General features: G+C 45.5%; 1 protein-coding gene across 2 annotated transcripts in view; it reads right to left on the bottom strand.

Annotated features, from left to right (window-relative positions):
- The window catches only part of MTRR (5-methyltetrahydrofolate-homocysteine methyltransferase reductase), a 108,818-nt gene that overhangs the window by 27,202 nt on the left and 53,724 nt on the right, over positions 1 to 27,892 (bottom strand). For both annotated transcript variants that reach the window (XM_026659127.1, XM_026659128.1), the window contains 3 exons: positions 15,848 to 16,028; positions 13,896 to 13,938; positions 12,203 to 12,389 (listed from right to left, as the gene is read on the bottom strand). In XM_026659127.1, coding sequence (XP_026514912.1) covers positions 12,203 to 12,389; positions 13,896 to 13,938; positions 15,848 to 16,028 — 411 coding nt within the window. The remainder of the gene's footprint in view (positions 1 to 12,202; positions 12,390 to 13,895; positions 13,939 to 15,847; positions 16,029 to 27,892) is intronic.

The following is a 27,892-nucleotide window of genomic DNA, read 5'->3' as shown; positions in this document are numbered from 1 at the left end:
TAAAAACCTCACTTCTTCGGATGCATCCGAAGAAGTGAGGTTTTTACTCACGAAAGCTTATGCCCAAATAAATCTGTTAGTCTTTAAGGTGCCACCAGACTCCTTGTTGTTTTTGTAGATACAGACTAACACGGCTACCCCCTGATACTTTTCCAATATAGTAACTTTCAGTATTTTACCTGTTACAAGACCTCACAAGAGATGGGAAAATCACGAGGTTCACTACTGAGAGAAAAAGAGCATCTCCTTGGCAACACTTACAGCCCCCAATAGCACTCTAACACAGGTTACAACATACTACATGACTTAGGCTACGTCTTCACTACGGGGGGGGGGGGGGGGGGGGGGGAGGGGCGATTTAAGATACGCAAATTCAGCTACGCAAATAGCGTAGCTGAATTCGACGTATCCGAGCCGACTTACCCCGCTGTGAGGATGGCAGCAAATCGACCTCCACGGCTCCCCCGTCGACGGCGCTTACTTCTTCCTGCGCTGGTGGAGTACAAGCGTCGATTCGGGGATCGACTGTCACATCCCAACGAGACGTGATAATTCGATCCCCGAGAGATCGATTTCTACCCACCGATTCAAGCAGGGAGTGAAGACGTAGCCTAAGGCCCTGAGTAAACCATGATTTCATAGACTGCAAACAAATTGTGACGTTAGCTCAACACCACATTTTTTCAATATTCTTAAACAAAATGAAAAAGTGTACAAATTATTTCATACCACCTTAGCAAACTGCACAGTTCAGATGTTACGTCTCCATGTGTACTATTCTCCCGCATGCACAAAATAGAGTGCTGCAAAGTAATCACATCATCAATGTGACTGAATACAATCTAGATAGGAAACACTGTACACTGCAAACAAGAAAATGGATGCCTCTTAAAAAAAAAGTTTAAAAGGTGTCTGCAGCAGATCACATGCAGCAGTATCCACCATGAGTTTTACCCAGTGATGGAGATAAGCTCTTCCGTACCTCCTGAAATGTTACTGTACATCACTACCAAAAAAGGTCAAAACAGTCAACTGGATTTAGGTGCTTATCAAAAGAGAAAGCCGGAAACCCAGAGCAGTATAGCAACTCTTTTACTTGTGAAGAAACAAAAAACAGTGACTTCCTTGTTTCAAAATTCCACTGAAAACTGTAAAGCATGTAATTCCCTAAATATTGACCAGACAGAAACATTTGTTTGCACAGATATCTCTCTTAATAAAACTGGACAACCAAAGGCTATTGGAATTTTTCAGAAAGAATGTAGTAAATGGTGGAGTGATTCCTTCATCAACCCAGCTGAGATACGAATATTTATCTAAAATTGACAAGTGTCAGAAGAAGGAGATTATGGAATTTGTAAAGAAGTCTGGATGGCTGTCCGTGGTCATTGACAAACTAACTGATACCCAAGATGAGTATCTGTTACATACATTGTTTTGCAAGTCCTAAATGGTGATGACAATCTAACTTGGAACTGAAAGTTGTCCTCGCTGATACAATTTACCTATAGGCTTAATTACAACACCATTGCACATGCTACTGTAAAGTGTTGAATACCTTTGGGGTGGATTTTGATTATATTAGTGCATCTGTCTCTGACAACACACCCTACATCAAAAGCTTACAATCAAATGCTTTGGGATTACTGCTTAACTCAGTTCAACATACCTGCAGTGCTCACATAGTAGCCCTTGCTAATGAGATCCCAAAGGTTGACAAGCTAACAGAAAGAGTCAAAAAAGTTTGTAAACATCATCCGAGCAGAAAATTGCATTTTAAAGAAAATCTGCAAAGGGCAGTCTAGGCTGTGGGTTCGAATCTTCCTGTGAAAATGCCCCCTAAACCAGTTAAGACAAGATAGGAAGCTTGTATGCTGCTACTGAATACCATGCACAGTACATTACTTTTTACTTGAGTTTGGTGGAAGAGGAGATGAAAGTTACAAACACAAAGTGTTAAGGAGGTGAAAAAGACGGTTACTCACTTTTGTAACTGTTGTTCTTCGAGATGTGTTGCTCATAGCCATTCCAATTAGGTGTGCGCGTGCCGCATGCACGATCGTTGGATAATTTTTACCCTAGCAACACTCGGTGGGTTGGCTGAGACGCCCCCTGGAGTGGCGCCCTTATGGCGCCGGATATATTCCCCAGCCAACTCAGTGCCCCCTCAGTTCCTTCTTGCCGGCTACTCCGACAGAGGGGAAGGAGGGCGGGTTTGGAATGGATATGAGCAACACATCTCGAAGAACAACAGTTACAAAGGTGAGTAACCGTCTTTTCTTCTTCGAGTGCTTGCTCATATCGATTCCAATTAGGTGACTCCCAAGCCTTACCTAGGCGGTGGGGTCAGAGTGAGATGTTGCGGAGTGAAGGACCGCTGAACCAAATTCAGAATCACCCCTGGACTGCTGCACTATCGCATAGTGGGAAGCAAAGGTATGTGATGACCAAGTTGCTGCCCTACAGATCTCCTGTATGGGTACATGAGCCAGGAAGGCGGAGGACGAAGCTTGAGCCCGAGTGGAGTGGGCAGTAAGGTGTGTAGTTGGGAAACCAGCCAAGTCATAGCATGCACGGATGCATGATGTGATCCAGGACGAGATGCGCTGGGTGGAGACCGGAAGGCCCTTCATCCGGTCTGCCACAGCTACGAACAGCTGGGTCGTCCTCCTAAAAGGTTTCATTCGTTCGATGTAAAAGGCGAGGGGCCTGCGAACGTCTAGGGAGTGCAGCTGTTCTTCTCGTCGAGAAGCGTGTGGCTTCAGATAGAAGACCGGAAGGAAGATGTCTTGGTTGACATGAAAGGCAGACACCACCTTAGGAAGGAAGGCGGGATGTGGTCGCAGCTGTACCTTGCCCTTATGAAACACCGTATATGGTGGGTCCAACGTGAGGGCTTGAAGCTCCAACACTCGTCTCGCCGAAGTGATAGCGACGAGGAAAGCTGTTTTCCAGGAAAGGTACAGGAGCAACCAAGTGGCCATCAGCTCAAACGGGGCACCCATGAATCTGGATAGGACCAGGTTGAGGTCCCACGTAGGGGCTGGATGCTGAATTTGCGGGTACAGACGTTCCAATCCCTTGAGGAACCTGCTGACCATGGGATTGGAGAAGACCAAGTGCCCATTTTCGCCCGGAAGGCTGAAATCGCTGCTAGGTGTATTCTGATGGATGAAACTGCTAGGCCTTGCTGTTTCAAGGACAAGAGATAGTCTAAGATGGTAGGTACTGGCACCTCCAGAGGGGCAGTATTGCTCAGGGCACACCAGCAGGAGAAACGCTTCCACTTGGCCAAATACGTGGACCTAGTAGAGGGCTTTCTGCTACCCAAAAGTATGTGCTGCACGGAGCGGGAGCAACGTAGCTCAGATTGAGTTAGCCATGCAGCATCCATGCTCTGAGATGGAGGGATTGCAGGTCCGGATGACAGAGTCGACCATGTTCCTGAGTGATCAGGTCCGGCCATAACGGAAGTGGAAATGGAGTGGTCACCAACAGATCAAGGAGAGTGGTATAACAATGCTGCCTGGGCCACGCCGGGGCGATCAAGATTAAATGGGCCTTGTCTCTGCGCAACTTGAGAAGGACCTTGTGGACTAACGGGAATAGAGGAAAGGCGTAGTACAGGTGGTCTTTCCACGGTATCAGGAAGGCGTCTGATAGGGAACCCCGGCAGCGCCCCTGGAGAGAGCAGAACACCTGGCACTTCCGATTCTCGCGAGAGGTGAAAAGGTCTATGTGGGGAAACCCCCACTTCCGGAAAACAGAATGGATAACGTCCGGGCGAATCGACCACTCGTGAGCCAGAAAGGATCTGCTGAGGCGATCTGCCAAGGTTTTTTGGACTCCTGGGAGAAACGACGCCACCAGGTCGATCGAATAGGCTATGCAGAATTCCCACAGGCGAATGGCTTCCTGACAGAGGGGGGATGATTGCGTTCCCCCTTGTTTGTTGATATAAAACATGGTCGTTGTGTTGTCTGTGAAAACTGCAACACAACGACCCTGAAGGTGTTTGCAGAACACCTGACATGCCAAGCGTACTGTTCTCAGTTCCCGTCCGTTGATGTGCAGGGATATCTCTTATGTGGACCAAAGGCCCTGAGTGCGAAGGTCCACAAGGTGAGCGCCCCAGCCCAGAGATGATGCGTCCGTGGTTAGGACCAGGGAGGGCTGCGGGGCATGGAATGGCATCCCTTCGCATACCGAGTGGGGGTTCAGCCACCAGTCCAGAGAGGTTAAGACTTCTGGCGGTACCGAGACCACTGTGCCCATGCTGTCCCAGCCTGGGAGGTATACTGTTGAGAGCCAGGCCTGAAGTGGATGGAGGCGCAGTCTGGCGTGTCTGGTCACGAAGGTACAAGACGCCATGTGACCCAGGAGACCGAGGCATGTCCGTGCTGTCGAGGTCAGGAAGCTTTGGAGGCTGTGGATAATGCTCGCCATGGACTGGAAGCAGGCGTGCGGTAGGCACGCACGGGCAAGATTTGAATCCAGGACTGCTCCGATGCAGTCTATTCTTTGGGTCGGCTGCAAAGTGGACTTTTCGACATTGAGCAGCAGGCCCAGCTATCTGAACAAGCTCATGGTGAACTGAACATGAGATTGCACCTGGACCTTGGAGCGACCCCAAATAAGCCAGTCGTCGAGGTACGGAAACACTTGGATCCGATGTCGATGGAGTGAGACAGCCACAATGGCCATACACTTTGTAAAGACCCTTGGCGCTGTGGATAGGCCGAAGGGAAGTACGGTAAACTGGAAGTGCTGTTGGTTGACCACAAAGCGAAGGAAGCGCCTGTGCGGCAGGTAAATCGCTATGTGGAAGTACGTGTCCTTCATGTCGAGGGTGGCGTACCAGTCTCCAGGATCCAGGGAAGGAATAATGGTCCCCAGGGAAACCATGCAGAACTTCAACTTTACCATGAATTTGTTGAGTCCGCGCACTTAGCCCAATGTCCTCGGCTCCACGTCGAGACCCGGCGCCAACCCCGTTGGTCCAAAGCGCGCCTCTGGCACCGAAAGCAACAGCTTCGAGGCCCGGCAACGGCAAAGACTCCCGGTACTGGACGTCTCCAGCACCGCTACCAGTGCGGCACCGCTCGCTGTCTCTGGGACCCAAGAAGCAGCACAAGCAACCTGCTGTTCCTGTGCAGTTGCCGGCACCGCCTGTGCCTCCCTCGGAGCAGCGTCCCGTGCTGGACCGCCTCGCGAAGGCTCCAACTCCGGCACCGTTGATTCCAGCGCCAGAAGCGCCGTTGAGTCCGGAGCACGTAAGCTCCCCAGTGCGTACCGCGGTCGAGCTCGGCCTACCTTCCACCCCGGAGACTTTCTCCACGGCACGCAACCTGATTGCGCTCACCGAGCCGGGACCGTCGCAACCTTCGATACCGCCAGTGAGGGCTGTTCCCTCGAAAGGAAAGCCCTCCATGATGCGCCCTCTGTCGCAGAGCGAGACGGGACAGCACCGATCCCGATCCCAATCCCGGTCCCGATCCAGATGCTGGTCTCGTCTACGGCACTGCTCGCAGTCCCGGCACCGATCACCATCTTGGTGCTGGTTGCTCTCAGTGCTGCTCCGCCTCGCAAAGATCTTCTTCCCGGTACAGTCGGTACCGGTCCAGCTCCTGGCACCGATCCCAGCGCCGATCTATTTGTAGATCTTCATTGAGATCCAGATCTGCCTCCCGGCACCGATACGACCGTCAGTCCCAATCCAGGTTGCGGTACCGCTCGAGATCGCGGCACCGATCTCCATCTCCGTGGCGTGGGGCGACAATGCGGGACAGTGCAACCCAGCATGAGCGATCGGCTCCACCTTGGCCGTCCCGCCCCAACTCAAGGTCGTCCCAAGCAGAAAGTGGCTACGACGTCCATGATCAAGATGCGGACGGTGCTAGCCAATGGCAGAATGAGGGGTAGGATCCTGCTCCAGGGAGCGCCTCAGCCGACCCACCGAGTGTTGCTAGGGTAAAAATCTTCCGACGATCGTGCACGCGGTGCGCGCACACCTAATTGGAATCGATATGAGCAAGCACTCGAAGAAGAACATCTGTTGCACGATTCAGAAATTTTACAGCTACAACTCAATTTCATCTTAACATAAGCGGGAGAATGGTCCCATTATTGTGGGGAACTTTCCCGGTTTATACACTATCCCAGTGAAGTTGGCTAGCAAAAAGATCTGAGTCCTCGCTCCCACTTCTTTTGCCCAAAGGCCTGTCTGACCTCAATGGCTCCCCTTCCACTCTCCTGTGTGGCAGAGTCCTCGTAACCCAAACAAGGCTAGGCCCAGGATTCCTTGGGGGCTCGACCCCCAACCTTGTTGTGGTCACTTAGGGCAGGGGCTATGGTGTCCCCACTCTGGGATGCGTTCTCTGCACTGGATGCTTCCCTGACCCACTGATCATTCCATACAGTTCAAAGCAAATACAATTGATTAAACGGCAATCAATTAAAAAAAATAAGGAAAAAATGGGAAAGGTTAAAGGAAAACACATAACCCCACTCTGTGGCACAGGGACATCACAACCAGCATCTCTAGAATGTAAGGGAAGTTCAGTCTGTTCCTCACAAGTCCCAGGCCTCCTTCTCAGGCCTTGGCTGTGCTGCAGGGATGCTGCGGGTCAGACACTTGCTCTGGCAGTGGCCACATGCTCTTAGGTTCTAGGTGGCAGGACCCTTCTTCCCAGTGTTGCCCCCGCCCCATCGGGGTTATGATCCCCATCCAAGTCTGACCGGCCAGGTGTCTTGGCTGGGGGCGTCTCCCTGCACTGGGCCCGCTGCCCAGGGTCCCCCTCGCTCTCCGAGCTGCTCACTGCACCCGGCTCTGGAGTGCTCCAGCTCCACTCTGCCTCAGCACTGCTGCTGCTCTGCCTCCAGCTCCCTGGACTGCTTCTCTGGCCCCTCTGGCTCTGGTTGCTGCAGCTCTCCTCCTAGCACAGGTCTGCTCTGTGGGCTGCTTTTCTGGTCCCTCAGGATTTGGCACAGCTCTGCTCCCCAGCTCAGCTTGGGCCCCAGCTTTCTCCTTAGCTTGGCCCCACTCTGTCTGACCCAGGCAATTCCAGCTCACAGGACAGACAGGACCCCTTTGCCGCCTCACTCCCTCATTAACTTGCCCGCCCTGTCAATCAGGCTGACCTGGAGTATTGGCCTCTCCCCATTGTTTCTGGGGACTGTCAGTCTCACAGTCCTGATTTCCCATTGGCCCTTCCCCTTACTTTTGGTACTGGGAGCTAGCCAACCAAAAAAACAAAAACATAAAATCCACTGAGTTTTAGTAAGGGGATAACAGTCCCCTTACATTAAAGTATGGCAAAGAGCTTGCTGATTTGATGAAATGGTTTGAAAGCTGTGAGATGTGCATGAATCAAGTGTACAATAAAGTTGACGACTTAATTAAAAGTGAGCAAGACAGTGGTGATGCAGGGATTCAAAGCCAATATATTAAAACTTTTACTGAAGTTGCAGATAAGATTACAAACTACAACCTCCTGAAGCGCATGGGAAGAAAACCTCATTTCACCCAGCCAGCATGCCATTTCCTTAAAGCAGTAAGGGTCTTTGATCCCTTGCAAGTATATACTTTAAAAATGGATGCCATCCCACTAGATTTCTTAACTGATTTCAACAGGAGCTGCAAACTGAATTAAAAGGCTAATGGTTTTATGCAAAGGAATGTAGCAATGACTACCTTTTGGAAGTCTGAAAAACCATGTCTTCCCAACATTGCAAAATTTGTCAAGCAATATTCATTTGGAGTCCCTAGCTCTGTAGATGCCAAGCAAAGTGTTTCAGCATATGGGCGATTCCTTCTGCGCAGAGGCAATCCATCAAAAAGGAAACACTCAACAAACTAATGATACTTAACTTTAATTCAAAAAAGAAATAGAAATTATTGAATATTCAGTGGACTGTATATATGTTTGTTTACTGCTAATTTTAATTGTAAAATTAATTCCAGGCATACTCCATGAAATTCAATATTTTGCCCTTTACATTATTATGAATTTTTTAAACAAAACAAAACAGAATTTTCACAGGGCACTATATATGACTTTCTTAGAAGTGCGCTGGGGCCAGATTGGGAGTCTAGTCTTTTAAAGAGATGGAACCTTACCAAATCAGCCATTCCACTGGCTGACGCACAAACCCACATTTCCACTCTTTCAATACTACACAAACATCCCTTCTACAGCAGTTTTTCAACAGTGTGGGAGCACTGCTCACACTTTCCCCTCCCAACACACACATTGCAGCTCTGCTTCTCTGCCTCTGATAAGAAATCTTGGCTCTGACTGAAGCACACAGACAGAGCAGGAAGCTGAGCACTCTCTCCCTAATGCACAGGGGCAGAATAAAATGACATAGCCCAAGAGAGCTGGAGAGAAAATCAGGCAAAAGACTTTCCCTTCTATGAAGTAGTGTCATAAATCTACCATTTCAGTGGCTGTTCAAGGATATGAATCTTTCTTTAAAGGAAGTCATTTCAAGGAGAAAATGGCAAGAGTGAAATATTTTTTGAAAAGCAAAATAGGTTACCTGATCTCTATAATTAGTTTTGTACTTTGTTACATGACTGCTATATGTATATACTCATAGTCATACTTTGTGTGGTGGGATCGAACCATGTGCAATCATTGAAAAGGGAGAGGGAATAGCAAGGATACTGTCAATACTGCAGTGTTACAATCTTTACCCATCGGCTGATCAAATATGCATCTATCTGTGCAGAAAGACTCAGAAAGGGAGAGAAATGCACAAGTCCATGGGTCCAGATCTAATGCATCCAAGGGTGCTGAGAGAGTTGGCTGATGTGATTGCAGAGCCATTGACCATTATCTTTGAAAATTTGTGGCGACTGGGGTGGGGGGTGGGGGATGATGGAAAAAGGCAAATATAGTGTCCATATTTAAAAAAAGGAAGAAAGAGAACCCAGGGAACTACAGACCGGTCAGCCCCACTTCAGTCCCCGGCAAAATCATGGAGCAGGTCCTCAAGGAATCCATTTTGAAGCACTTGGAGAAGAGGAAGGTGATCAGGAACAGTCAACATGGATTCACCAAGGGCAAGTCATGCCTGACCAACCTGATTGCCTTCTATGATTGTCAAGACTCCTTCCCCACTCTGAACTTTAGGGTACAGATGTGGGGGCCTGCATGAAAACTTCTAAGCTTAACTACCAGCTTAGATCTGGTCCACTGCTGCCACTCCCAATGGGCTAACTCCCTTCCCTGGGTAGCCTTGAGAGACTCTTCCACCAACTCCCTGGTGAACACAGCTCCAACCCCTTGGATCTTAAAACAAGGAGAAATTAACCATCCCCCCTCCTTTCTCCCACCAACTCCTGGTGGATCCAGATCCAATCCCCTTGGATCTAAAAACAAGGAAAAATCAATCAGGTTATTAAAAAAGACTTTTAATTAAAGAAAAAGGTCAAAATCATCTCTGTAAAATCAGGATGAAAAATAACTTTACAGGGTAATCAAACTTAAAAAGCCCAGAGGAACCCCCTCTAGCCTTAGGTTCAAAGTTATAGCAAACAGAGGTAAACACCCTAGCAAAAAGTACATTTACAAGTTGAGAAAAGAAAGATAAAACTAACACGCCTTGCCTGGCTGTACTTACAAGTTGGAAATATGAGAGACTTGTTCAGAAAGATTTGTAGAGCATGGATTGTGTCTGGTCCTTCTTAGTCCCAAGAGCGAACTCCCCCCAAAACAAAGAGCACAAACAAAAGCCTTCCCCCCACCAAGATTTGAAAGTATCTTGTCCCCTTATTGGTCCTTTGGGTCAGGTGTCAGCCAGGTTACCTGAGCTTCTTAACCCTTTACAGGTAAAAGGATTTTGGAGTCTCTGGCCAGGAAGGATTTTATAGTATTGTACACAGGAGGGCTGTTACCCTTCCCTTTATAGTTATGACAATGATGAGATAACTGGCTCTGCGGATATGGGGAAAGCAGTGGATGTGATATATCTTGACTTTAGCAAAACTTTTGATACGGTCTCCCACAGTATTCTTGCCAGCAAAAGAAGTATAGATTGGATGAATGGACTATAAGATGGATGGAAAGCTGGCTAGATTGTCGAGCTCAACGGGTAGTGATCAATGGCTCCATATCCAGTTGGCAGCCGGTATCAAGCAGAGTGCCCCAGGAGTCAGTCCTGGAGCCAGTTTTGTTCAACATCTTTATTAATGATCTGGATGATGGGATTAATTGCATCCTCAGTGAGTTCTCAGATGACACTAATCTAGGGGGAGATGTAGATACGCTGGAGGGTAGGGATAGGGTCCATAGTGACCTAGACAAATTGGAGGATTGGGCCAAAAGAAATCTGATGAGGTTCAACAAGGACAAGTGCAGAGTCCTGCAATTAGGAAGGAAGAATCCCATGCACTGCTACAGGCTGGGGACCAACTGGCTATGCAGCAGTTCTGCAGAAAAGGACCTGGGGATTACAGTGGACGAGAAGCTGAATATGAGTCAGCAGTGAGCCCTTGTTGCCAAGAAGTTGCCAAGAAGCGGGTTGGACTAGCTGACCTCCTGAGGTCCCTTCCAACACTGATATTCTATGATATTGGGCTGTATTAGTAGGAGCATTGCCAGCAGATCGAGGGGAGTGATTATTCCCCTCTATTCGGCACTGGTGAGGCCACACCTGGAGTATTACATCCAGTTTTGGTCCCCCTGCTACAGAAGGGATGTGGACAAATTGGAGTCCAGTGGAGGGCAACGAAAATGATTAGGGGGCTGGGGCACGTGACTTCCGAGGAGAGGCTGAGGGAACTGGAGTTATTTAGTCTGCAGAAGAGAAGAGTGAGGGGGGATTTGATAGCAGCCTTCAATTACCTGAAGGGTGGTTCCAAAGAGGATGGAGCTAGGCTGTTCTCAGTGGTGGCAGATGACAGAACAAGGAGTAATGGTCTCAAGTTGCAGTGGGGGAGGTTTAGGTTGGATATTAGGAAAAACTTTTTCACTAGGAGGGTGGTGAAGCACTGGAATGGGTTACCTAGAGAGGTGGTGGCATCTTCATCCTTAGAGGGCTTTAAGGTCCAGCTTGACAAAGCCCTGGCTAGGATGATTTAGTTGGGGTTGATCCTGCTTTGAGCAGCGGGTTGGACTAGCTGACCTCCTGAGGTCCCTTCCAACACTGATATTCTATGATTCTATGATATTAGGAAAAACTATTTCACTAGGAGGGTGGTGAAGCACTGGAATGGATTACCTAGGGAGGTGGTGGAATCTCCATCCTTAGAGGACTTTAAGGCCCAGCTTAACAAAGCCCTGGCTGGGATGATTTAGTTGGTGTTGGTCCTGCTTTGAGCAGGGGGTTGCACTAGATGACCTCCTGAGGTCTCTTCCAACCCTAATATTCTATGATTCTAAGAAATAGTTTCACCGGAAATGCTGGAACTGCCCTCTGTTCGGCTGACTGCAAGCCAACTGACCCTTTTACAGGGTTATAAAAGACCAAGGCAGCTGTGGAGGAGGCTGTCACAGAGAAAAGAGCTCATGGATCAAGGTCCAGATTCTGATATCAGACTCCACTTTTCAGTGTCAAAAGTAAATAGGAAGCTGGCCAAAAGAAGCCTGGGCTAACAACACTCATGCACTAAATTCTTTGCTGACAAAAGTCAATGGAGCTGAACCTATTTAAACCAGTAGAGAATTTCAGTAAATGAGCCCTGATAGTGGGTTAATTTCCTTTTTAATATGCACATGTAACTCCCACTAAGGTTACTGCAAGTTACCTGTGCATTTCAAGGTGAGGATTAGATATGAGGTACAAGCTGCAAATGAAGATCTGCTTCCAAACTTCTCCAGAGTTTGGAGGGGCATTTAAACCCGGGTTTTGGATTCTGGCCCATCATTAATAAGTTTAAATCCCTCTATGAATTCACTTCAACACAATGGTTATATATACTTTACCAGGATATCCTATTCATGGATAAAATTAACAAAAAGATTTTAATCAGAAAAAAATCCCATTGGAGATGTATCACACTGCAGATATAAAGGGATCACAAAGGGAAGGAGAAACTTGTAACTAGGGGTGGAATTGTACAAATGGAGAAACATATTACCAGTATCAGAATATCTGAGTCTCAAATCAAAGAAATAAGGAAAATTGTTTTTTCCAGGAACACACATTCTAATTGTATCACTCTAAAAACACAAGAATTTAGACCTTGTTTTGGTACCTTTACAGTTGATGATTTTCCTTCCTTTGTGTTTAGAGAGTTTTTATGTGGCTGAAGCATTGGTTCAACTAACTCAGCAAGCCAACCTGTACACACTCCTTTTCGTGAAACCAGTCGAGATGGGGAGGATGGAAACTCCACAACGTTAAAAACAAACTGCAGTTTTCCTGGTTGAAATAAATTGGAGCTGCAATGACACAAATGATTAAACAATCAAAATACTATCTGAGAAGGAATCAGTACAGTAGCTTCTTTTTGGGCCTAATCCAAATCTCATTGAAGTCAGAGTCTATCCCTTGACTTCATGGGACGGGGCTGTACAGGGCTGGATTGGCAGGTGCCTGGACAATACCATATGAATGACTCACAGAATTCAAACAGAACTCTTCTGAATTTATCAGATTCATATGCATGAGAGTTCTATTTTGTGAGAGCACTGGTAAAATTTTACTAGCCACTCAAATAATATTGCTTTATTTATATGCAACACAACATTTGCGTGTGTTTTTAATCAGAACATTTTTTATAACACTTTCTATTAAAAAATGAACTTAGATTCTTTTCTACCCAGGTTTTATTCTTCCTTTCTTCCACTCTATTTCTTTTCCTCCATCTACTGTCTCCATCTTATCTGTTTCCCCTCATTCTAGATTTTATTTAATGTTTAATATTGTTCCCTTTCTTTTCCTCGCTCTCTCTCCATTCTTTTCCCATCTTCCCACTCATTTTTAGTGTCCCCCATCCTCCTTTAATCTATTTCCAGCTCTTCATTCTTTTCCTAACCAATTTCATCACTTTCCTTCAATTCCTTCGACCTTCTCATCGTCAGTCTCCCTCTCCTCCATTCCCACTCACTTCCACTCTATAACTGTTCGCTTTGCAATCTTCTCACCCATAAATTTGCTTCCTGCAGTCTCTCTCAGACAACTCAACCTGGCCTGCTGGGGAAGGCTGCTAGGCAAGTCCTTTCCAGAGACTGCCATGCCTTCAATACTTATCCCTGTTAAAGAACTGTTGGGGTCTCTTCCTTCTCCTCTTTCTGCCTCACAGGATTTGGGGATGGACAGCCAGGCTGCAGTGATCTTCTGTATCTTTTCCCAAAGGCAAAGGCTGGGAGCTGCCTGGCTGGGTTAGTTCAGCAGCACTAGTAAATGGGAGCAGTCACTCCACTCTCTCTGCCCGATCTCAGAGTAAAGCAGTTCCCGGAGTGGCAGGTGAGCAGCAAGACAGCCCTGCTGCTCATGGAAGACATCAATCCACTAGGCAAATGACTCATGGCTCAGTCTAGGCCTGAGATTATTTACTTGTTTGCTCTGTGTAACTAAAGCCATACTGCACAATTGCGCTGGAAGTATTCCAAATAAATAAATCAAGGACATTTTCATTTGTTTAGTCTTGGCTCAAGATTTCTAAAAATAAATAAATAAAATAAAGAAATAGTGAGGAACTTCTGTAGAAGTAGTTATCTATGTGCTGGAATCATTTTTAGCCACTGGGGATTGCGCGTGTACGTACAAACTCAAACAGATAAAGCTGAATTCCACATTGACCGCAGGATCAAAGTTCTCTTAAACAAAACTAAATTGCAATATAACCCAGAATTTGTTCTCTGTAATGCCTTAACAAGGTATATTTTTGTGAGGAAAAACCATGCCTAAATTACAAACAAGATATAATCTAAATATATCAGTACCTTGAAGCTGAATAGGACCTGGCTTGCAGTTTAGGAAGATGTTCTGAAAAGAATAATAAAAAACCCATTGGTTATCATCACGGTCACATCAAAAATCATTATTTTTAAAAGCAAATTTCTTTATGCCTGAAAATACAAATTTAAACAAACATTCTTTACAGCCTTAACTAGTGCTCACTCCATAATCAGACAGATGTGTATTTGGACATTTTTTCATTAGAAAGATGCAAAAACTTAAAAGGTTCTATTCAACAGTAACTCAGCCTTCAGAGTAATAACGTACACCAGCATAACAGTGGTAGAAATCCTTGAGGGTACAAAGTGTGGCTTGGGAGCAGGTGCACTGTGGTAAAGTAGCTGTAAATCCACTTGAGCAGCAAGGTGGGGTATGGCAATAAAGGGTACGCACAGCAGAAATATGGGTAAAGCTAGAGCCAAAAGGGGCATGCACATTTCTTTGGCACTCATGTACATCAACACAAAGATGTAAGAGTCCTGGCTTAATTTAAGACTGCCCTTCCTCTCAACCTGGAACAGGACAGAGTCAGACATGCTACCCACCACCCACTCAAGTGAATCTCCTTTCCTGGACAGCAAATTCAGCTGGTATCTTGCATACTACTGGTGTGCACGTTAAACCTCTCCGAGCCACCTTTCACTGGATTCATATACCATAATATGGACCACGGTATTTTGACATAGTGGACCACAGTATTTTATCTGAATACAAAAATGCAAAGATTTCTGGGGTCACTGACCCCAGAACAATTTCTCTACTCAGAGAAATTTGGAGATAGCTACAGCTAGGGCCTATCCTTTTAACATTATATTTAAATACAATCCTGCAATCCACTCACCCACTGAATTCCTCAGGTCTTCTTGAATGAATAACAGTTGCAGGATGGGTTATCTTTATCGTAATGGCATAGGTTTACAGTACTCATGAACAGTGCTTAGACATGCGACAAATATTATATGTTGTTAATTTGAAAAATATTGAATATTGAGTACCAGATAATACCACATGGGCTCCATTTAAGGAGGCCAACAACAACCAGTGCCACAGAGTCCCCTCGTGAAAGGAAGGGGAGAAAGAGAAATACAACCACCGAGCTCCCCTTCCACAAAGAGAGGGCAGAAATATCATTGCAGAGGGATCATGGTAGGATGTACAGACCTGCTGCTCTGTCCCAGAAAACTCCCATGCACTCTGCAGCTTTCATTTGCATTAATTCCTTACAATGCACAATATTTCAGAAACTCAGATGCTCCAGGGCCCTCCAATAAATGAAAGCCCCAGAGTGCAGGAAATTCAGGGCTGTGTGGGGAGAACACAAACTAGTTGTATTTTTTATTATTCATTCAAATATAAATATCTGCAAATAGCAGCTATTTGCATATACAAGACAAACTTTAGTAGAGTATTTGAACCAGCTCTACATTGTACAAAATAAATGCTTTTGGGGGTTGTTTTGTTTAAGGAAATCTACTGTATTCTTTCTTAAGAAAATTATTTTTATAAAAGGTATTTTTGGTTTGTTTTTAACAGTTATATGGGATATAGGGAAAAATAGAATACCAAAACAAAAGAAGGCAAAACCCGCAAGTGTTGGAAAATGGGCCCTTGAAAATGTTAGCTTTTTTTTAAAGCTGCTTTACAAATAAAGGCCCTGATCCTGGAAACACTTATGCCAGTGCTTATCAATATGCACAGGAGCAGCGCAAAGTCAACAGGATTACTCACACAGCATATGCATAAGCATTGGCAGAATCAAGGCCAAACACTACAGGGTGAAGAGCAGGTCTTTACTTCCAGATTATAAATTCAGTTTGATAACCTTGGCTAGTGATTTTCCCAAAGAAGCAATAACTTAATAGTGTTTTGTTTTTAAACGTATACTCTGTTGCATTTTCAGAAATTAAACACAACTGAACTTAAATCAGCTACTTACCTATCAGCAGATTAAGTGGAGGTCTGCACGTTGGAAAAGCATGGAGTAAATCTAATAAGCAGATATTAGGGTCTCTGATGAAACTATTGTAATCAGAGGCTCCTTGTTTGCTGCACAGCTCCTGAAGCCTTCGCTTTTCTCTGGCATCACTGGTGTATTCTACAAGAGCTCGCAAAAATGCCTAGAGGAAGAGAGAAGCAGGTTTTAATTTGGATGATTTTTACTGTTTGTATTTTCATGATGTTTTGTTCATTACCTATGTGGAGATTTGCCCAACTAGCTGGGAACAATTTGGATTGCCTGCAGGGACATCCTGTAGGTTAACAAATAATGCAATTTGCTATGTGTTACATATTTTCACCTCCCATGAAAATTTTTCCATTTCTCAGCCACCTCCTCCAGTGCCTGGGGCAGCGTAGCAGGTCACGAAATCTGATTTAGTCAGGTGTGAGATGGTGTGTACTGCTGGATAAATCTAAAACTTCTTAAAGACTTTCTGGGTGGATTTGAACCTTAATCTCTTACTTGTAAGAAAACAGCACCCTAACACATATTAACTCAAAGGAAACACGGTTTTCTAAATTACAAACACAAAGATATAAGTAAAACTTTTGAGAGGTATTATGTGCAATATTAAGTACAATATATACTGAGCAGCGTAAATGTAATTATAGTATTCTACTCTGTTCTCCTATGTCCACATACAGCAATATGAACTTTTCCTACAGAAAAATAAATTGTGTATTGTAAGACAGTGAAAATCATGTTTAAAATATTTGCAGTGTTGCACTTTCAATGACATTCAAATATACACAGTACATAAAAAGAAACATGTGAACCAAAATATTGTGTAATCAGAACTTGTATTCTTAAAAAAAAGACTTTGAGTTTGCTCAAATTACATTCTAGCACCAAACCTCTGCAGAAAGTAACAGTTTTAACTACAAAGCTATATAAAGCATGTTGTGCACTGTACAGACTATAAAGCAGATGGGTTATGAAAATTGTCTTGGGTGGTATTCCCTAACCACTACTCTATTTACTCTCATTGCTGACACAAATTTTGCAAAACTGTTTAATGCAGTTTTGAAAGGTTAAGCCAATTAAAAGGCTTTCTTATATGGAATGTTGTGTAATACTGACATCTAGTGGATCCTGCTGTAAAAACTACTCCACCTGAATGAGTAAGGCACATTCAAAAATGCATTTCATTTAATTTTCCCCTAAGTGTATCTCCAAGTGTGTTTTAACAGAACTGTATAGTACTGTTGCATTTTTTTAAAATTTCTGCTATTTCCAGGCATTAAGTGTAAAGGAAGTAATTTTCATTGGTTGCGAAATCAAATTCCCCAGCTGTACTGGCTCAGCTGGAAAATCTGTGGTGCATTTTTCCAAGTTATTGCAGAATTAAAGAACATGGGAGTTATGATTAAAATAAAAAACATTCTGGATTGTTTGGATGTAGCAGCCCACCCATTTCTAGTAATAATACTGCAGCTGTAACATGTACAGGATAAGTCTGGTTAGCAAGCACAGCTTCGATTATACACTTATGGCTAAATTCTGCCATCCTCATGTTGAAGTAGCACCGTATTCCATGAGAAGTACCATTTATTTCAATGGGACCACTCACTGAGCAAAGTCCTACTGAATGTGAGTAAGGTTATCAGAACCTGGTCCTTAATTATATGCCTCATGTGGCTTGCCTGGTAAAGGTGAAGCGGCTAAAAGAGGAAACCTTTTTTTAAAAATTACAAAATAAACGTGTGCCTGCTTATTGATAATGGCTTGTACATGAAGAAATATGGCAGTGTAAGAAGACAGATGAGAACAGATTTACTACAGACAGCACAACTCGGTAGTTTTGCAACACAACAAAACTGTTTTATTGTTAGATGTCAGATCAACTGCAGTCAGTTCATTTTAAGCTTAACGGATCTACTCAGGTCAATGCCCTATAAACTAAGGGTATGTCTACACTGCACACTCATCGCAGCAGCGTGTAGAGCAGTGGTCCCCAAACTTTTTTGTCTGGCGGGCGCCATACGACGAGCCACTGAGGACTGTGGCAGCGGACTAGCATCTGCCGAAATGCCGCCAACAAGTGTCAACGTCAATAGGCGTCGCCACCGAAATGCTGCCAAAAATCGGCGGCATTTCAGCGGCGACGCCCATTGACATTGCCACTTGTCGGACGAGCATCCGCCGGCCAGTATACGGGTGCACTTAGATGCCCCGGCGGGTTCCATGGCGCCCGTGGGCACCATGTTGGGGACCCCTGGTGTAGAGTACATAAACTGCACCCCACGCAGCATGCGTATAAACAGCAGTGTAGACAGTGAGACATGGCTTAGGTATATAAAGACACGTCTGAACCCTGTGTGTATGTATCCTACACAGCTCTCTACATGCCAAAGCAGTGCCTTCTCCAGCTACACTGCTATTTTTAGCAGTTTTTTGTCCCATTCCCAAACCTTTCCCTGCCAGAGAGCTCCTGGAGCTTTTCCCCTTTACCTCCCCACTGCCAGAGCCTTTCACTGCTGCATGTGGCTACATACCACAACGTGGACGCAGCCTGCTTTTCACCGCAGCATGTAGCTATGCATACGCTGCATGCCATCACCATTGGTGTGCAGTGTAGACATATGTTAGGTTTCTGCCCTTGGTAGCACAACTGGTCCCCATATATCATTTACCCTCTTGGTCCCTTAATAAGAGGTTATACTTTTTTTTTTGGTAGATTCAAACACCTTGAATTTGTTTATATAAAGTACATGTGACTATTAAGAAAATCATTTGCACACATAGAAAGAAGAGTACAGCTTCAACACTTCATCATAGAATACCAGGGTTGGAAGGGACCTCAGGAGGTCATCTAATCCAACCCACTGCTCAAAGCAGGACCAATCCCCAGTTTTTGCCCTGATCCCTAAATGGCCACCCTCAAGGATTGAACTCACAACCCTAGGTTTAGCAGGCCAATTCTCAAACCACTGAGCTATCCCTGCCCCCTACATAGCTGTATGTAGTGGGTAGTCTTTGACAAAGTCTACAGCAGCTATTCTCAAGGAGGGAAAGAAAATCAGCCTTCATTTTAAATTATTTGTTGTTGTCGTCATTTCTTACTATGGCCTGCAGAAATAGTACTATAGCTGGTCCAAAAACGATTTTTTGGTTCTCCGTTTTTGGTTCTCCATTTTCAACAAAAGTGGGACAAGTAATGGGCTTAATCTGCAGCAGAGGAGATGTACGTTAGATACTAGGAAACACTTTCTCACTATAAGGATAGTTAACCACTGGAATAGGTTACCAAAGGAGGCTGTGAAATCCCTGTCACTGACAGTTTTTAAAAACAGGTTAGATAAATGCCTGTCAGGGATACTTACTCATGCCTCAGTGCCAAGGGCTCGACTAGGTGACCTCTCAAGGTCTCTTCCACATTTTCTATGATTCTATTAAATGTTTCATTTTGACTAAATAAAACATTTTTGTTTAGCTTTTAACCAGTGTTAAACCTTTATTTTTTTAGAGAAAATATAAGGAACCTTTTAAAACAAAAAGTCATTTCAAACTGAAAAATTTTAGAAAATGTGGCAAAACATTTCATTATCAGTTTTTCAACAAAAAATGGTAATTCAAAAAGTTTCACCAAACTCTACATACTACCTTTGTTCCGTGTCAGATATCACAAGCAAAGAAAACCAGGGGGTGCCTTAGTGCTTGGACAGAAGACCTCCATAGGGAATCCCACGATTCTGCAGGAAGCAGTGTGAATAATTCAGCATATAGCATTCTTCTCTACAAGTCGGAGCAGTGGCCCATCTAATCCAGGATCCAGTCTCTGACAATGACCAGTACCAGATTCTTTAATGGTGTAGAGAAACCCTGTTGTAAACAGCCAACCCACTGGGGAAGTTTCTTCCTATCCCTCATTAGGGAATAGATTATGCCGTGAAACATGAGGGTTTATATACCCATTGTTTTTTTAATATTTTATCCTATGTAATTAGAGCTAGTAAAAAAGGAAAAAGTATTATTTTTAAATTTTTTATTTTTTTGAAGTGAGATTTTAATTAAAAAAAATTCCATCCAGCTCCAATCTAGCGTAACTGTGAATGTTCAAATGTCCAGTCCCTTTTTGAATATTAAATTGTTTTTAAATTTCTCTTCATATGTAAGACTCTCCATTCCTCCAGTTGTGTTTGCCACCCATCTCTGGACAGCTTCTGTTTCTTCTGTATCTTTATTGATACAGTAAACTATTAATAATAGTAATCAAGCAAAACCCAGCATAATGATAGGAGGCTGCTGTATTTTGGATGAGATGAAATACATCACTTCTATTTATGTCAGAATAACGGTGTTACTTTCGTGTTCATCCTGGGCAACTGCATTCCACCTTCCTGAATCCCTTCTGTTATGTCAGATAGATGTGGAAATCCTCACTGGCCTGCGCTAACGTTTGAGTTAATGTTGCTGATACGTCTTCAATAGAGCGTGTGAATAAACACTTGTTGTGTAGCTTGTTACGGCTGTAATTCATTCTGGGATCATTTGAAATGAAATGTTATTTTTATAACTGGTTTACTTATTTGCATATCACAAGGCTTTACTGTACCCAAGATCCTTAAGGGAGACATAGGTAAGAAGTGGTCTTAATGCTTTATTATTATTTATTAAGCACCAATGTGCTTGGGGCTGTTCAAAGCCAGAAGACCCTGGGTGTGATTCACAAAGTTTTTTGGCACCTAAGTTCCACTGAAATGGGAGCTGAACACCTAGATACCTTTATGAATCCCATCTACTGACCCTACCCAAATGACTTGGGTAGCTGCCCCACTCCCTGAATTTGGGCTGCAGCAGGCCAGTGAGCCTGCGCAAACAGGAAGCCAATCCGGGAAGGCCTTATAGGGAGCCAATCAGGGCCCAGATTGGAGGGAGCCAATCAGGGCCAGGCTCAGCCCTATAAGAAGGCTGCTCAGGACAGGAGCAGGCAGTCTGTCCCAGGCCTTCGATAGGGGAAGGTCTGTCTCCAGGCTGGGAGACTAGCACCCAGGACAGCGTAGTGCTGGGCAGGCCTGGGGGAGCAGAGGGTAACTCCAGCCCGGAGTCTGTCAGGCTGCAGGCCCTGAAGGGAAGGGCCTAACCGGTGCAAGGGGCCGAAGGGGAAGCGGCCCAGGGACGTGGACAGACAGACGGAGGGAGAGAAGGAGGGCAGGACGGCGGCCACTAGAGGGTCCCTGGGTTGGGACCCAGAGTAGTGGGCGGGCCTGGGTCCCCCCCCTTTCCCCCTTGCCTTGCACCCGGTCGACGGAGCGGCCATCTAGAGCTGCACCAACCCCCTGCCAAGAGGGGAGTGACTTTCGGGGTGCAGTTGGCCACATCGGCCAGGACGCAGAGAGGGAACTGATTGACACCCCCTCCCCGGAAGGGGGTGAGGATGGACTAAGGGGCACTGCTGGAAGGCAGTGGCTTGAAGAGGATGCTGTGAGCTTGGGAGCAACGCGGTTCCGGACACGCCAACCGAGGGTGAGATGACGGACAGGACACCACCAGGAGGGGGCACTCCACTGGACAGAGCTAATTCCCGAGACAACCAGTAGGAGGCGCCAGGTGGTGAGTCCCAACCCCGTCACATACATGTACCCCTGAGATTATGCAGAAGTCTTCCAGGGGATATGTCAACTCATCTAGATATTTGCCTAATTTTACAACAGGCTACATGAAAAGCACTAGCGAAGTCAGTACAAACTAAAATTTCATCCAGACAAGGACTTTTTTATACTGCTCTATATGCTGAAATGCAAGTATAATATTTATATTCTAATCGACTGTAGGTGACTAGAGCAGTGCCCCTCAGTGGAAGGGAGGGTCTTCGGAGTTGCAGTCGTGTCGGATGATAAAACCAAAAGTCTCAGTAGAGCATCTGATGACGAATGCTGCTCTATGGCATAGTGTTGAGTGAACATATGGGTTGATGCCCAGGTTGCTGCTTTGCAGATGTTTATAATAGGCACATTGTTGAGGAAAGCTATCAATGTAGAGTGCTCTGGTGGAGTGTGTGTGGTTCCCCGGTGGGGGCTGTAATTATTAATGGCGATAACAAAAGTCAATGTAGCCGGAGATCTATTTTGACAGCCTTTGTTTGGATATGGCGTCTCCCTTAGATCATTCCATGATGGAAAGAAATAACTTTAGTGACTTTCTGAAAGACATTCAGGATATGAAGAATTGCTTCTCGTTTGTTGCCATGCAGTTTTGGGAAGAACGATGGGAGATGGATGGGTTGGTTCAAATGGAATGATGAACTTATTTTAGGTAGGAGATTGGGATGTGGTCATAGGTGTGACGTTGCACTCCATATGTTTTATGGAAATATGCTAATGAGTGTGAATATAATGTAACTGGAACATGCTTCATACAAAAGGTCTCTTGTAAGGTACCATTACAAAGCTTATAATCTACTGAGTGTGTTTGTATGTATGTATCATTTTTGTATCTAAAACTAGAAATATGAAGTATAACTCTGAAGTCTTATTGTAATTATGCAAAGTGAGGGCTATTAATGGTGGTTTAGAATCTTGATGGCTCCCATTGACTAGAACAATTAGTTGTAAATGGCTCCGTTTACTTGCAAGCCTTCCTGCACTCCTGTGAGTCAGGCCAGGAAGAATGGAGGCTTGGAGTCTCACAGGACATGTGACCATGTCACCTGGTACTGGAATTCATCTTAAAACTGGTGCTTTTCCATTTAGAAGGATGGGTGGGGACACAGAGACACAAGATTCCTGCCTTGTGCCAAAGCTATAAAAGGGGGTGGAACAGAACAAAGTGGGCTGCCAATCATGAGAAATCCCCTAGTTACCACCTGAGCTGAAACTAACAAGGTCTGTACCAGGGGAAAGGATTGGGCCCAGACTAGGAACGAGTCTAGTCTCTGAAAGAAGTTTATTGGAACATCTCTGAGGGTGAGATTTACCTTAATGTATTAGGCTTAGACTTGGATTCTTAATGTATTAGGCTTAGACTTGCGTGTTTTGTTTTATTTTGTTTGGTAACTTACTTTGTTCTGGCTGTTATTACTTGAAACCACTTAAATCCTACTTTTCATACTTAATAAAATCACTTTTGTTTATTGATTAACCCAGAGTAAGTGATTAATACCTGGGGAAGCAAACAGCTGTGCATCTCTCTCTATCAGTGTTATAGAGGACGGACAATTTATGAGTTTACCCTTTATAACCTTTATACAGAGTAAATCAGATTTATTTGGGGTTTGGATCCCATTGGGAGTTGGGTGTCTGGGTGCTGGAGACAGGAGTACTTGCTGAGGTGTTTTCAGTTAAGTCTGCAGCTTTGGGGGTGTGGTTCAGACCCTGGATCTGTGTTGCAGCAGCCTAGTGTGTCTAGCTCAACAAGACAGTGTTCTGGAGTCCCAAGCTGGCAAAGAAAACAGGCTCAGAGGTAATTTCAGCACATCAGGTGACAGTTCCAAGGGGGTCTCTATGACCGAATCCATCACAGTGGCGTAATCGAACAGGATCTGTGCACAGCTGATTGCTTTGAGACACTGGTAGTTATTTTAATTGAGTTCTGAGTGGGGTGGCTGGAGAACAGACAAAGTGGTTACTGGTTTATTATTTTCTGTTTGTTTATTTCGGGTAAGGGAAATAAGCACAAGAAAGCAAGAAAATGAGTGAGGCAGCTACAAAACTAGAGCTGGCCAGACTGGAAGCAGAAGAGAAGGCAAAGGACTGTGAGTTTTAAATGTGGCAGGCAGAAATGAGACTCAGAGCAGCAGCTGCAGCCAGGAAAACCTTGGAGGCAGAAGCAGCCAGACAAAGGGCTGCACACCAGCAAGCCCTGGACTTAAAAGACAAAGAAATTGAGGCCCAGATTTTGGCCCAGAAGCATGAACTGCCTGTAATGAAGTGGAAGAGACAGAACCCTTCAGTAGCTGGCTCCACTTCCCCAAAAATCCATAAATGGGAGCAGTTATGCTCACAGTATGATGAATCCAGTGATATTGCCAAATATTTCATCACCTTTGAGAGACTGTGCACTCTCCATGCGATTCCTGAAGATCAAAAGATGGCCACTTTGGTTGCAAAATTGACTGGGAGAGCTCTGGACATATTCAATAAGATGCCTATTGCTGATGGTTCAAACTACGGTAAATTTAAGGAACAGGTTTTGAAACAGTTCCAGATTACACCTGAAACCTACAGGGTTCAATTCAGGAGCCTTAAGAGGGGATCTGGATTAAGTAATGTGTCCTATGTAAAGGAAATGAGAGATTTGTTAGACACGTGGGTGAGGGGAAAAGGCATTACAAGCTTTGAAGAAATGTATGAGGTGGTTACTCAGGAACAGTTCCTGAATATGTGCAGTGATGACGTAAAACAATATTTGTGGGACAAAGGTGGATGCAGTCGGTGAATTAGCTGGGTTTGCAGACTCTTTTGAGCAATCACAAGCTGCAATTAAACATAAACCACTGACAGAGGGGTAACAGGGTTGGTAGAAAGCAGAATCACCATTTTGCCCCTGGGAAAAAGGAGGCTGGGTTGTCACCTCCCCATTCCCCTGTTACTCATCACAAATCTCCTGTACAAGCAGAGAAGCTCAGAAGGTGCTATCATTGTAAGTCCACTGAGCAACTGAGGAATAAATGTCCTTGGCTGAGTAGAAACAGGCAGCAGGTAACACATGAAGCTGCTGCTTTTCAGAGCACAGGGGAATCCCAGGCTGCTGCCTCTTACTACACAGGATTTGTAAAGGTTACTTTGCACAACCAAGCAGTGAGCAAATGCATGCTGTTAAGCTTAATGGCAAAGTGCTCCAAGGATGGAGAGATACTGGTGCAGAGATTTCTGTGGTCAGGAGAGACATTGTAGGCATTGCATGTTCAGTCTGGAGTGTTTGATGACAAATGTCATTGCTGACATATGACCTAACAGTTGGAGGCAGGTCCTGGCCAATATCTGCCGGCTGGCTTGCGTTATAGCGATTAGGTGGACTGGAGTGGAAAAATCTGTGCTGGGGCAGAGAGGCTGTAGCATCTAGAGAGTCGAGGTAGGCCCCAATGAACTCCAGTCTCTGCACAGGTGTGAATGTGATTTGTTAGTTTATTTGTAGCCCTAGTTGTGTGAAGACAGCTACATGTCTGTCGCATCTTACGCGCATTTAACATGCGCGATTTCAACTTTACACGGTCGGCAAAAAAAAAAAGAGGAAAAACAACAATTTTAATACTATACCTGTAGTGCGAGTGATTTCGCCCGCCATTGAACTCAATGGGTTTTTGGCTATACACGGTTTTCGCTTTACGCGCTAACCTCGGAACGGAACCCCCGCATAAGATGAGACAGACCTGTACTGACTTTTGGGTACTTTCTACTGCCTCTTCCCGAATCGAGGCTTTGAGTAAGCAATCGTACAGATGGGAAATATTATGACCCCTTGTCCGTGGAGGTGAGCTGCCACCACTGCAAGGATTTTTGAGACTATCTGTGGAGCTGCAGATGAGCTGAAAGGGAGTACTTGGTACTTGAAATTATCTGTTCCCAGAACAAATCTGAAAACTCCTGTGTGAGGGATGTATCGTTATGTGGAAATATGCATCGTGGAGGTCGAGAGCTGAGAACCAGTCCCCTTGTTCTAGTGGTAGAATTATTGTTGCTAGAGGGACCATCCTAAATTGCTGGGTCTTCATGAATTTGTTGGGACATCGAGGACTGAGAAGGGAGTGGTCTCCATCTTGAGGGTCTCTGTCACCGCCTTTGCGTGGCATATTGCCTCTGAGGTTGGGAGTAGGATGTGGATCTAGATCTTTGTGTCGAGTAATACTTCCCCTGTTTGTTCTTTTGTGTAGGCATGCATATGCCCAAGGATCAGTCGCCCTGGAAGGGACTCATCCTTTTTGGCTGCAAACAGCTTGGGTCCTTTGAACGGGAAATCCTTGACAGTTGTACTTCTTTTGGAAAACCCGAGAAGTGGAGCCAGGAGGCTCGTCACATTACTATGGCTGTGGCAATGGACCAGGCCCCCGTGTCTGCGGCTTCTAGTGAAGCTTGTAAATCTGTGCGAGCTAGGATCTGACCCTTGGATATGAGAGCTTTAAATTGTTCCTTTTTGTCCTCAAGTATGTGCTATAGCAAGGAGGCATGACCTACCTCTGAGAATGATTTGGAGGGACTACAACCAGCCCCCTGGTGGACAGAGCCAGGAAAGCCATGCCCGGCCCAATGGAAGCAGAGGGGTGGAACAGGAAGTACAAGAGGCAGGCCGTACAGCTCAGTTGAACTGGAGCTACCAAGGGAGACAGACACTTCTCCCCCACTGCCGCTGTTGGATGCCGAGGAGTCCTCTGCTGCCCTGAGGACTCGCCCAAGCTTCCAGCCACTCCAGACACCAAGTAGCTGCTGGGAATACCATTGGTCGTATATCCCACTGAGATGGAGGATGACCCCAGGATCCAGGTACACCTCGAGGGGAGGGGAAGAAGTAGCCCAAGGACAGCCGACTAGTCCGGCTGCACTGCTGCCTGAACCCAGTTCAGCGTGTTACGGCTGGATTCCCCACTGAGTCAGAGGTTCAGATGGTCCAGGTACAGAGGGTAATGGAGAATGCCTTGACTTCTCCGTGTGTAGACTGGGATGCTTAGGATAGTGTTAGCAGTACCCTGCCCAGGAGTCCCAATAAGCCCACTGTGGTGGGAATGGCATTGGTGGCAGCATCCATGGGAATCTCTTCCATCCTTGAGTTTCAGGTCTGGGGTGGTATTTATGTAGTTCTAGTAGTGGACCTGGTCTGGCAGCTGTGTGGATAGGAAAGGAGTGATGGGAGGAGTAGATTTCCCCTTCATCATCATCCTCGTCACTGGATAAAGGAAGAGCTGATCTGGGTGGTGTGATAAGTTGGCACAGTACCAAATGTGCTGGAGTAAGGTCAGTACTGAGGAGTGGAGATTCTGGTGCCGAGGAGACTAAACGTTCTTTGTCATAGAAATTGCTGCGGTACTGAGAGCATTGGTACCGAGGAGGAGGGTGTTGGCGGCACTGGTTACCTTTACTGCGGTTGTCGATGCCAAGAGTCGTGTGCTATACGCTGTGGAGGCAGAAGGTGGTTGTGACGTTCTGTACCTTGGGGGAACACCCAGCACCCCCATGTTCATCCTTATAATATGATTGTGTGGTATCTAATGCAAAGTTTGTCATGTCGGGTGTCTTCAGAAGGCTCATGATGCACTGAACATTGCTGTTGTAGTAATGTTATAGGTTGTAATTTCATGTATTGTGACAGACCCAGACCAGTGGGGTACAGGAGTCTGGTAGAAGGCAAATATACTGGTCACTGGATGAGTAGTTTTCTGTTTCCTGAGTGACCAGAGAAGGGGCTGCACTAGAGTAATCAGGAACCTGCTAGAACCAGTTAAGGTAGGCAGGCTAATTAGGAAACCTGGAACCAATTAAGAAGCTGCTAGAATCAATTAAGGCAGGCTAATCAGGGCACCTAGGTTTTAAAAGGAGCTCACTTCAGTTTGTGGTGCGAGTGTGAGGAGCTGGGAGCAAGAGGCGCAAGGAGCTGAGAGTGAGAGGGTGTGCTCGTGGAGGACTGAGGAGCACAAGCGTTATCAGACACCAGGAGGAAAGTCCTGTGGTGAGAATAAAGAAGGTGTTTGGAGGAGGCCATGGGGAAGTAGCCCAGGGAGTTGTAGCTGTCATGCAGCTGTTACAGGAGGCACTATAGACAGCTGCAGTCCACAGGGCCCTGGACTGGAACCCGGAGTAGAGGGCGGGCCCAGGTTCCGCCCCAAACCTCCCAATTGACCTGGACTGTGGGTTCTTCCAGAGGGGAAGGTCTCTGGGCTGTTCTCCAACCCACATGGTGAATCTCTGAGGCAAGAAAATCTGACAATAAGCGCAGGACCCACCAAGATAGAGGAGGAACTTTGTCACACTGGTGTCAGGAGTGGGATCTTGGGGTGCACAGCGCGGCGGAAGAAGGAGGGTGATATAAAAAAAAAAAAAAGGAGAGGGTTTA

This window comes from Terrapene carolina, unplaced genomic scaffold (assembly GCF_002925995.2).
Source record: "Terrapene carolina triunguis isolate 2854851 unplaced genomic scaffold, T_m_triunguis-2.0 Scaffold580, whole genome shotgun sequence".
In the NCBI taxonomy this organism is placed as follows: Eukaryota; Metazoa; Chordata; order Testudines; family Emydidae; genus Terrapene; species Terrapene triunguis.
Note: the sequence above shows the minus strand (reverse complement) of the source record. Positions and strands in the feature narration are given on the sequence as shown.